Source organism: Bison bison, unplaced genomic scaffold (assembly GCF_000754665.1).
Source record: "Bison bison bison isolate TAMUID 2011002044 unplaced genomic scaffold, Bison_UMD1.0 scf7180017864032, whole genome shotgun sequence".
Lineage (NCBI taxonomy): Eukaryota > Metazoa > Chordata > Mammalia > Artiodactyla > Bovidae > Bison > Bison bison.
Window position 1 is genome coordinate 637,936 of NW_011494604.1, and position 12,298 is coordinate 650,233.

Genomic DNA, 12,298 nt, shown 5'->3' on the forward strand with positions numbered 1-12,298 from the left:
TCCAACTCTCACATCCACACATGACCACAGGAAAAACCATAGCCTTGACTAGACGAACTTTGTTGGCAAAGTAATGTCTCTGCTTTTGAATATGCTATCTAGGTTGGTCATAACTTTCCTTCCAAGGAGTAAGTGTCTTTTAATTTCATGGCTGCAGTCACCATCTGTAGTGATTTTGGAGCCCAGAAAAATAAAGTCTTGACACTGTTTCCACTGTTTCCCCATCGGATAAATGATAGTAAAGGACTACTATTTTAAATAGGATATTGGGAAAAAACCTCTCAAATGAGGTGACTTCTGAGTAGAGACATGAACAAAGTAAGGGAGCTAGCTAAGTGGATTTCTAAGGGAAAAAGATTTTAGGCAGAGGGGAAATAACAAGTGTAAAGCTGACACAGCCACCCCCACCCCCAACACACCCAGACAGGAGCTTATATCCCGAGCCCAGAAGCTTCAAGGAGGGAGGCCAGTGTGGCTGGAGGGCAGAGAACAAGAGAGCGAGAGAGGACCTTGAAGAGGTAGCAGAAGTCTGGTCTTTGAGGGATGAAGGTCAGGACTTCGGATTTCAACTTAGATATTAGGAGAATCCTTAGGTAGTTTCGAGCAGGGGGGTAGAGTGAGCTGATTCACATTTCTCATGGATCCCTCTGACTGCTGTGTGGAGGGCTGAGTCTAGGAAAATGCGGAAGTGGAAGGTCAGAGTCCAGTTAGGAGGGGCTGTAGTGAGCCAGGTGCCAGATGACATTGGCTTGGACTCTGGGTGGTCCTGATGGAGGTGTGAGAAGTAGCTGGATTCAGGAAACATTTTGAAGGAAGATCTAGAGGAAAAGTGTTACATGAGGAGGGAACAGCTTATGCAAAGACTTTGAGGGAGAACAAAACATTAAACAAAATCTTGCTTTTATATTATGTTCAATTTGCCACTGTCCTTTTTTTTTTTTTGCCTAATCTGGGGTTTCTCTCATATTTGAGTTTCTAAAGGCCACGGTTTAGAGGGACTAGCAACATTGCATGCAGTTAGGGGGCTAGTTTTGTTTTTTGTTTTTTGTTTTTTTTTAAAGGAGGAGCATAGGAGAGAAAAAACAATAACAGGAAAAAACTTAATCCTCACATGTATGGCCCCCTCCTAGGCTCACACCCTTTAGTCAGAAACATAGCAATTTACCAAGAAAATGAAGTGCCTACCTAACCTCCTTCCCTGGTGGCTCAGAGGTTAAAGTGTCTACATCCAATGCAGGAGACCCGGGTTCAATCCCTGGGTCAGGAAGATCCCCTGGAGAAGGAAATGGCAACCCATTCCAGTATTCTTGCCTGGAGAATCCCATGAAAGGAGGAGCCTGCTGGGCTACAGTCCACGGGGTCCCAAAGAGTCGGACACGACTGAGCGACTTCAGTTTTTCACTCACTTCACCTACCTTCCACCCGACTCGTCAAGGTCAAATCAACAGTGGCAGCTCTAGAATCCAGACTTACTGTCCTTGGGATTTTTAGAAATGTTAATGCCCAGATTCTACATTTACATCACAATCTCTGAAGATGGGCCTGGGCCTCAGCTGTTTTTCCTCCCTGGGCGATTCCAGTGTGCAAACAGGGCTGGCTATTTTATCAGGGCAAGAGTGCCTCTGGGCTGCAGTACATTGCCTGCTCTGCAGAAAGGAATTGAAAGAAGTCGTCGTGGTTATTTCTCTCATCTCTAGACATTCTACTGAGAGGAGAACATAGACCTGGATGTTTAATATATTTTATTTGTTCTCTTTTAAAATTTCAGATCTTTCTTACTGTCACGGCAGAACTGAACTGTCAACTGTTCTCTAAAGAGCAAAGGGACCTCATCACTGTTCACTGCCCCAACGTCAAACGAGTGAAGGACCACGATGGAACTGAGAAAATCTGTGGTAACTTCAGAGATATTGAAAAAGTACATGGCTTCTTAAGTGAACTGCTCCTGGAAAGGGAGCAGAGACATGAATCTTCCCCTTTGACATCAGAGAGGGAGCCACTCAGTCAGCAGGACAGGAACAGCTGTGTTTCTCCCTTCGAACCAGAAAGCAGGTCAGAAGAAAAAAGCTGCCGTTTTGAAGTTCCCTTGGCTTTCTTTGAATACTTTACACACTCCTACCCTGATAAAATAGCCTCCATAGAGAAAAAATTTGGTACAAAAATAAAAAGTCAGGCAAGTTCTCCGAATATGGTCTATTTAGACTTCACCTCCAGTCGATCAGGTGACCTCGAAGCAGCTCACAAGAATTTTGTTGGAGAATTTCAGAAGTGTGTAGAGACTCTGAAGCAGGAATGTGTTGCCGTAGCAGACAGTAAGCAGGCAACCAAAATCAAGGAGGAGTTAAATCACCACTTTGCAAAGCTCCTCATAAAGGAGAAAGGAAGAGAATTAACTCTCCTTGGGACCGCAGATGACATTTCAGCTGCCAAAGATTTTCTTGACTCAAAGAATTTTGAAAGTCTTGTCAAGCCACCTGTGAAAATATTGACTCCTAAGCACATGATGAAGGGAATTGAGGTTGATACCGCTCACTATAAGCTTTTAGAAGCAGAATTATCCCAGGAGATACCAAAGATAGAAAAAAAGTACAACACTCAAAGTAACATTTTGGGGATAAATCAGAAAACCTGCATTCAATTTGAACCCAAAACCAAGGATTTGGATCTATCCATACATGCTTATTCAAGTTTCATCGACACCTATCAATATGTCTCTTGTCAGATTACGAGAGAAGTTCTTTCACTGAAACTTTTGGGCAAGGAGAGAAAACACTTATATGGGACAAAGTTCTCTGATGATTTTAGGAAAAGGCATCCAGATATACACTTTGTGCTAAATCGAGAGTCAATGACTTTGATTGGGTTGCCAAATCATCTTACAAAGGCAAAACAGTATGTCTTAAACAGATGTGGGGTGTCTCCATCAGCTACAGAGAAATGGAATGAAACACTCATGGACACTGATAGTCATAATTCAAAAACAGCTCCGCCAACATTGCAGCACCCCGCCAGTTCTGAGGTGTCAGAAATGAATAAGGAACAGGACATGTGTGCCATCTGTTTGAACACCATTAGCAACAAACAAGTGCTTTCAAAGTGCAAGCATAAATTCTGCAGCCCTTGTATCCAGGCAGCCTTCTCATATAAGCCAGTCTGTCCTGTGTGCCAGACTTCCTATGGTGTCCAGAAAGGGAATCAGCCAGATGGAAGAATGAGTACCTTTGTTGTAAGAAGTTCACTTCCAGGTTATGAATCCTGTGGCACCATTGAAATTACTTATGATATTGAAGGAGGCATACAGACAGTAAGTGTTTCTGAGTTCCATGAATTTCTTTCCAGTAAACTGAGATTATCAGAGCAACAGGGACTGTTCTATTACCAATTGGCAGAAGATTTCCCAGACAGTTAAATGCTTATTTATAAAGTTCACTTTGTAAGTAGTAAAAAGTACTTTGTTTACTTATAACAGGTATCTTTCTTGTCTATTAAGGCAGAGAAGGGATGGGTGGTGATTGTGCGTTGGAAGGAGGATTGTATTCCCAGAATGAATTTGGGGAAAGAGGAGAAATATGAATTATCTGGGGAATATGAGCAGACCTTCAGTGCTCTTGTTTTTTGTTTGCTCTATCTGCATATGAACACATCTACACATGTAGTGAAATTTAGACACGGATGTTTTCATGTGACATTTTCTTGCCTTCATACAGAAAGAACACCCAAACCCAGGGGAGAGATTTTCTGGAATACGGCGAACTGCATACTTGCCTGATAACAAGGAAGGAAACGAGGTTTTGCGTCTGCTTCGTAGGGCCTTTGACCAAAAACTGATTTTCACAGTGGGGGAGTCTCGAACATTAGGAGTCTCAGGTGTCATTACATGGAATGATATCCACCACAAAACATCCAGGACTGGAGGATCACAAAGGTGAGAACCTTTTGAAACAGAATGGCTGCTAAATAGAATTTAGAGGTCATAAAACATGGCAATTTGAAGATGTGACTGTAAGGAGACAGTTTATATCAGTGAGACTGGATGCAGTATTTTGACAGATGCTAATCAGGGATGATAATCTCAAAGACAGAAAGACTGGTTCCCATGACCTTCTACCTTCCAACCACAAAGTATCATACAGTTCATAAATTTTGCATCAAAGGGGAGTGGATCTTCAGAATGCAAGTAAATGGTATCCAAGGTGATTTAATTTGGTATAATTTTAATATTCCACATCTATTTGAAGGGTAGAGCCTAGGAATGTCACTGTGCCTTCTTTTAAGATCACCCTTTCTTCTACCCTCCTCTCCTATGAGTCCAGTAGAGATCCTAAATTCACTTGACTAATAGAACTCTAGAAAAGTCTTAATTAATGGTAATGGAAGTTGTATCATGGGCAATCCAATTGCTCTTTATGAAATTCAGATAGAATAACTCAGACCCTTGGTATTCAAAAGGGAATATATCCTGACTTAATTCCCCAAATTTGAAAATCTTCCTATAGCAAAATGATTACCCTCCATAGAAATATAGTATATTATAACTTTATGAGAATCATTGCTTAACCATGAGCTGAAATTAAAGTCTTGTTAGAAGGCAGATCCTGGGCAGGTAGCTAGACCTATTCACCAGCTAAATGATTCACCTCAGCACACTTACAAATGATTATCAGTCATTGGCCTTCAGGATGGTTTGTAAATATCCGCAACTCTGAATGTTAATGCCAAGGACCTACTGTACAGATTTTTTAAAAAACATCTGTGGTGAAGCTAAGGGCATGTTTTCTTCTGCAGGTATGGTTATCCTGATCCTGACTATCTGAAACGTGTCAAACAAGAGCTGAAAGATAAAGGAATTGAGTAAAAAGACTGTATTAAAAGGATGTCTTGAGCCAAGCTTCCAAAAGGCACAGTTGAAGTAGAGTAAATTCTAATCTAAATCCTTGAGTAAAAACACCTTAAACATTTTTTCATCTCAAGAAGTGGTTTGTATATGCAAGGTTGTCATTTCTGGAGTGTTATATTTTATGGATGAAAAAAGCCCCAGAGATCTTTGTAATTTTGCTGCAGAGGTATTGCACCTCATTCACATGTCATCACTGTTGGGGTTACAGGGGTGAAGTGCTGTGAATTGCAATCACCTTCTGTGTTGTTCAGCTGAAGTACTCGATGCCAGTTGATCCTCCTTTTATTGCTATCTCTGTGATAGTCCTTTAGTTTGGTTTGTTTGCCCTTTAAACTCTATCCTAAGAGTAAAATCCTAATCTGAATGGAGGCAGGGGAGGGGAGGAAGGCTTTGGTTGTGAAAAATTAGAGAACCACATTCCTCTTCCTATCCCATGGCCAGGACAGAAATTGAGCAACCTTTGGTAATAAATGGAATCTCTCTCTTTAAGTTGCTCCGTCATGTCCACATCTTTGCAACCCCATGGACTATAGCCCTCCAGGCTCCTCTGCTCATGGGATTTTCCAGGCAAGAATACTGGAGTGGGCTGCCATTTCCTTCTCCAAGGGATCTTGTGACCCAGGGTTCAAGCCTGGATCTCCTGCACTGCAGGCAGATTTACCATCTGAGCCACCAGTGTTTGGGACACAGAACCTAGTGTATAGTTGATGCTTAATAAATTTTTGCTGCCTGACTCAAGTTGGTAATAACCCAGCAGAGAAATATATATTCCCTAAATCTTTGGCAGAGCTCTTGGAAGCCATTGGCTTTGGAAGCCATTTCTGGAGTCCTCACCACTTATTGGGGAAAATGAGTTTGTTACTCCAGAACTCATGGCCTCTGAACTCTGACTGGCCAAACTTTGTCCTTGCTCCCTGCTGATCCTTCTAATCTGCCAAATGGTGTGCACTTCCCCTGCCATAGTAATGCTACACATCTCTGAGCATTTTTTCTCTCTGGATATTATTGTACTTTTATATTATGCTACTTTGAGTTTTAACAGATAAATCACAAAAATGCCCATAGACTATCATTTTCTCAGTAACTGTAGCCCCCACAGCACTTTCTCCTTCCTTTTGCTAAGTCCCACCATGTCATGCTTTCTCCCTTAAATTATTTCTCTCTCATAATGACTGAACAGAGAAAAGGCTCGAGTTGCACCTACTGTAAGAAATGTCAACATGCCAAAATTTACTTCTAAATGGTTTTCCAGCTCACAAGTTTTAATAGCAAACTATCTCATTATCCATGTTCCAGTCTTTTTCCAAAAATGATGAATGAGATGCTGTTTTCTTAAAAATACATGCATACAATTTTTTGGTCAGACAGTAATAGTTGATATTGTATATTTATTTTGTCCCCTTTATAAGAACTTTGTATCTGGGCTGTTGATACTATTAGTATCCCCATTTTATAACTGAGAAAGCTGATGTGCAGAAAGGGTAAGTACCTTGACAAAGGTCCCATGATAAGTAGTGGTGCTGTAATTTGAAGGAGTTAGGGTGATTCCAAGGCTTTTGTGCCCAGAGTTGTACTGCCTCCTATAGGGGTCTTCTCCTCCATGGAGAAGCCTGAGGAGTTCCCATTATTCTGAGCTTCTCTCAGAAATGGATTCCTACACAGTACTCAAAGTAGATTTCCTCTGAGGAAATCCTATTTGAAAAATTTTAAACCCCAAAATTTTAAATTTTGTTCAGAGAGTTGAGGAAATTTAAGGTAAATGGTATATATATATCAGATTAGATGTTTCAAATCAGATTAGATGTTTAGTTTTTGGTGATTCATTTAAGTCATAGAGTTATAATTAGTTGTTTTGTGTCTATGGGTATGTTAGTTAAATTTGCTTCAAAAAAGAAAAGTTTGGTTCCTGCTAAGATCTGGATCCTTGATTGCAACGTGTGTGCAAGTTTCATAGTGTGAGTGGTTGTCAAGCCTTTGGATTACTGCTTTTGCTCTGTGGAAGGTATTATTATCAATATTTGCTATAAATAAAGTTATTTCCATTTTAGGAACATATTGTCTGTGTTCTTTTCCATTTCCTTTTTCTTTTTCCTAAGGTTGAGATTCTGGGTATTTCCTGCAATACATTCAGTGTGCAGCATACCACTTGGGCAGATGCCTTTGCTTGGTTTTGTGTATGTGTGCTCAGTCGCTTCAGTCCTGTTCAACTCTTTGTGACCTATGGATTGTAGCCCACCCAGCTCCTCTGTCCATGGGATTCTCCAGACAATACTGGAGTGGGTTGCTATGCCTTCCGCCAGGGGATCTTTACGACCCAGGCATTGAGCCCATATCTCCTGTGTCTCCTGCATTGCAGGCAGTTTCTTTACCCACTGAGCTACCTGGGAAGCCCAGTTGTGTGTGTAGCTGTTGCTAAGTAGTATCACAATAGACTTAACTACTATTAACTTCACTGCTGCCCTGTTCAACTGTAAAAATCACATTTCTTATTATTTTTCCTCTTTAACACATAGGTTACTACAAAAGTAAAAGTCAGCTGCAGGGTTTCACCTCTTCTCTCCTAAGAAAGCATACATAGTAACCTATCAGAGCACACTTGTCCCTCCTGACTCCAACAGTTTTCATTTCACCTTTCCAGCATTAAAACTGCATTACCCAGATGGCTCACTGCTGCTGCTGCTGCTGCTGCTAAGTTGCTTCAGTCGTGTCCGACTCTGTGCGACCCCATAGACGGCAGCCCACCAGGCTTCCCCGTCCCTGGGATTCTCCAGGCAAGAACACTGGAGTGGGTTGCCATTTCCTTCTCCAATGCATGAAAGTAAAAAGTGAAAATGAAGTCGCTCAGTCGTGTCCAACTCTAGCGACCCCATGGGCTGCAGCTTACCAGGCTCCTCCGTCCATGGGATTTTCCAGACAAAAGTACTGGAGTGGGGTGCCATTGATGGCTCACTAGGCTCTGGCAAATCAAGACACCTTTGTCTCCAAAGGAAAAAAAGAGAATTATGAGTAATACTGAGATAGTTGATGTTTCCCTAAAGACAGTTTCTGCACAATTTCAGTGTGTGGGATTTTCCCCTAAGCAATCCAACACCAGCTGAGTGTCCTTCAGTTCAACTCAAATCTGACACTATCTGGAGATAGCATCAGATTCCACAGGTAAGGGCCCAGTCTCACAAAACTGTCCTCCCTTTCAGGAGCCAATTACAAGTCTAGATTGTTCCTGTGCTTCTGACTAAATGGCTATAAAATCAGAGGTTCCCAGACCTCCTCCTTGGGCTCAATTAATTTGCTAGAGCAGCTCACTGAAGTCAGGAATCCAGGTTACTTACTAGATTACGGTTTACTATAAAATGATATAACTCAGGAACAGCCAGATGGAAGAGATTTTGTTGTTCAGTCGCTCAGTCATGTCCAAATCTTTGCGACCCCAAGACTGCAGCACTCCAGGCTCCTCTGTCCTTCACCATCTCCTAGAGTTTGTTCAAACTTATGTCCATTGTGTTGGTGATGGAAGAGATGCATATGGGGAAAGGTCATGGAACTTCCATGCCCTCTCTAGGTGCACCACAAAACTGAGCAGAACACCGTAGGGTCCTCTTGGGTATAAAAGCCTTTTCGTGTCCCCCATTTCTTGTTGGTAGGGAAAACATTTCAGCCTCCCAGATCTTCCCTGTGTTCTAAAGGGAAGGGTCAAATAGTTGCTAATTAGAGTGAGGGGATGCAGAAACAAAGGAAAGGAGGTCAAGAAACAGTTGTACAGTAATGGTCAGGGTCCTAGTTCCTCCTCAAGGGATACACAAAAGAATCTGATACATACCTCTATCCACAAAATAATCAACAATCTATAATAGGAATAGAAAAGAGTTTTATTTGAACCAAACTGTGGAATATAGCCCAGAATATAACCCCTCAGATAACACTGAGACTTGCTCAGGAGAAGCATGGTTTTTAGGACATAAATTTAAAATGGTATCTCTCCTCCCCTGTCTACCAGGAAGAACAAAACTTAATCACTGGAAACAACTTTAGACCCATAGCAGCCTAGAGATGGCACTGGAAAAATCTCATAACAAATTCTACTAACTGGTCTTTGTCTACCACTAGTTTTCCCATGCATTTACCCTCCCATGATTTGCTGCCCATAGAGACTCAAGGTCCTTTTCCTTTGACTTATTACTCCTCTAAAAATTTATTGTTCTTTTGCTAAGATGCTGTATAAGCTCAAGTTCTAACCGAATCTTTGAAATTCTCATCTCTGGGTACTCCCATGTTACGTGTGTGATGCACATGTTAATAAACTTCTGTTTGCTTTTCTCTTGTTAATCTGTATTTCATCGGTCCTATTTACAGGGTTCCAGGCAGAGAACCTCAAATGGGTAGAGGAAGAGATTTTTCCTCCCCTAATAGAAGTATGTCAAATAAGTAAATGTTAAAGGTGTTAGCTAAAGCTCCTGTGCGTACTTGTAAGCTCAGTCACGTCTGACTCTTTGCGACCCCATGGACTGTAGCCTGCCAGGCTCCTTGGTCCATAGGATTCTCCAGGCAAGAATACTGGAGTGGGTTGCCATTCCCTTCTCCAGGGGATCTTCCTGACCTCAGGATCAAACTCAGGTCTCCTGCATTGCAGGTAGATTCTTTACCATCTGAGCCACTAGTGAAGCCCAAAGCTCCTACAGTCTATATACAAATGTATATAATAGACATATATAAGTGTGTGTGTGTATATGTGTACAATAAGTACATGGTATATAAATGTATCAAGCCAAGCAAATATAACACTGTACACCTTAAACTTATACAATGTTGTTGGTCGATTATATCTCAATTTAACTTTTTTTTTTTTTTTTGGTTTTTAAAATATAAGAAGGTGGACTTCCCTGGCAATCCAGTGGTTAAGAATCCGTGTTTTCAAGGCAAATTTGATTGGGTAATCAATATGGGTTTGATTGGGTAACTAAGACCCCACATGCTGCATGGCACAGCCAAAAATAAATAAATAAAATATAAGAAAAAACAATTAAAACGTTTAAGGTGAAATGAACTTTTTTTCAAGTGGGATGGATTAGCCAGTGACAGCCAGCACTCATACCTAAAACAAACAGAAAATTGAAACACAATAGAGAAATCGTTTGTTTTAAGGTAAAAAAGAGCTGCTAAGTCAAGAAGAACTGGAGAGGCTGAGACCCCAGAAAGGGAGAATTTTGAAGAGGGAGGGCTGAATTTTGCAGCCACTTCACCCAGGTGTTAGTTGCTGATTCTGGGCATGGGCCCGAGGCTGATAATTCCATGTCTCACAGCCAGGGAACACCACTGCTGGGAAACAGACCAGCAGAGCTATGGGAGATCTGAGAGGTTCCTTTAGGGCATCTGTTAAATTCTGGGGATGCATGAGTCAAGAGCTCTTAAAACAGAAGCAGAAAGCCTCTGAAGCAGAACAGAGTCTTCCAAAATCTTGTGAGACAAGGATTAGAATTCTGGACTCACCAGGGAGATTTCTGCTGAAAATCCTGAAAAGACAGGAGCAAAACTGAGGTAGACTGAGCCTTACCAGGGCGCAACTCAATCTCAACTCAGCCTAGGACATTATTGGATTCAGGTGACCTGCCACTGATTAGAAACAAAATGCTTCATAGAATTAATGTGATTTTGGCTTTATGTTGAAATATAAATGGAAAAGAATATCAAAAAGTATTCTAGATTCAAAAGGACTTATGAGAAGAATTTGTCCTAGCAGACATTGAAATCTATCAGCAACCAATTTGACACTCCTGGTATAAGAAAATATCAATAATGAGAATATTAAAAAGACTCACACTTTCCCCAATACTCTTCAAAAAATTCCAGGTGGAATGAAAGTTAAATACTTAAAAGCCAAAACAAATACACTCTCATGAATGTGAACAGACTAGCACTAGGGGGAATCACTTTTTGACTTTTGATGGAATAGAAATGAAAAAAAGATGGACAGGTTCATTACTTAGTTTTAGCTTTGATGGAATGAACATCCATCAATAAAGCTAAGATCTTAAAAATCCAGAGAAATGGAGAAAATGTTTGCACACAAACACAGAAGTTCAAACTGAGAAGAATAAAGAGCGCATATAAATAGGCAAAAATACTAACTGCCCATCAAACAAACGATTAAAATTCAATCATACAAGAAGAAACATGATCTTAAATCATGATTTTAAAACTACGCAGCCAACTTTGTTGGTAAAATAGCTGTAAAATACACCTACTATGAAGTTTCATTTTGTACCTAAAATAGAACAAGAAAAACTTCTGAAAAGTGATAAAACTCAAAGCCTGCAAGGCTTGAGGAAAGCAGATATCATGCGTTAATGACAGCAATGTAAAGAAAGCCAGTCTTTCTGAAGGGTAAAATGGCACTTTACTGAAAGAATCATGAGTATGTTCCAGCACCCCATCCCACTAAGTAATGAGATTTATCCTGAAGAAATAATGTTTAATAAAAAAACAAAAGTAGACATATACAATGTTTGTTTTATGATATTAAAATACCAAAAGAAGTGAAGATCCCAACAGTGCTGAAATATAGAAACTATCTGTGGTATATCAAAATAACATATATACTCTAGTGATACACTGAAGATATAAAGATGATGCAGGAAATAGAAGACATTTGGTTAAATCATGTTACATTAGAGCTTCCCTGGTGGCTCAGAAGATAAAGCGTCTGCCTGCAATGCAGGAGACCCGGGTTTGATCCCTGGGTTGGGTAGATCCCCTGGAGAAGGAAATGGCAATCCACTCCAGTATTCTTGCCTGGAGAATCCCATGGACAGAGGAGCCTGGCGGGCTACAGTCCACGGGGTCGCAAAGAGTCAGACACAACTGAATGACTTCACACACACACACACATGTTACATTAAAGGAATAATACCAAATTATATATGTGCTGTGTGTTAAGTTACTTCAGTCATGTCCAACTCTTGGCGACCCTATGGACTGTAGCCCGCCAGGCTCCTCTGTATGGGATTTTCCAGGCAAAAATACTGGAGTGGGTTGCCATCTCCTCCTCCAGGGGATCTTATCCACCCAAGTATTGAACCCACATCTCCTTCATTGGCAGACAGATTCTTTACCAGTGAGCCACCTGGGAAGCCCAACTAAATGTTGATTCTTGTCATTTTCCTTGTAAGTTTTCTGGAATGTGCATGGAAATAGGATCTCTTGGGCAGGATACAACACCAGCTAAGAAAGAAATAAAGGAAGTTCAATTGCTTTTCAGCTCAAAAGAAGGTTTGGCTTTAAAATATGTTGACAAGTTCTTATAAATACTCCTCCTATAAGGGGGTGGAGTCTATTTCTCCTTTCCTTGAATGTGAGATGGCTTTAGAGACTCACTTTGACTCGTTTCTAATGAATAGAATGTTGGAT

The 12,298-nt window shown here is 40.8% G+C and overlaps 1 protein-coding gene across 1 annotated transcript in view; it reads left to right on the forward strand.

The window, feature by feature from the left end:
- The window catches only part of DTX3L (deltex 3 like, E3 ubiquitin ligase), a 9,927-nt gene extending 2,979 nt beyond the window's left edge, over nucleotides 1-6,948 (forward strand). The window contains exons 3-5 of the mRNA XM_010834258.1: nucleotides 1,769-3,304; nucleotides 3,708-3,925; nucleotides 4,786-6,948. Of these exons, the coding sequence (XP_010832560.1) occupies nucleotides 1,769-3,304; nucleotides 3,708-3,925; nucleotides 4,786-4,855 (1,824 nt within the window). The 3' untranslated portion in view covers nucleotides 4,856-6,948. The remainder of the gene's footprint in view (nucleotides 1-1,768; nucleotides 3,305-3,707; nucleotides 3,926-4,785) is intronic.
- Nucleotides 6,949-12,298: the final 5,350 nt, after the last annotated feature.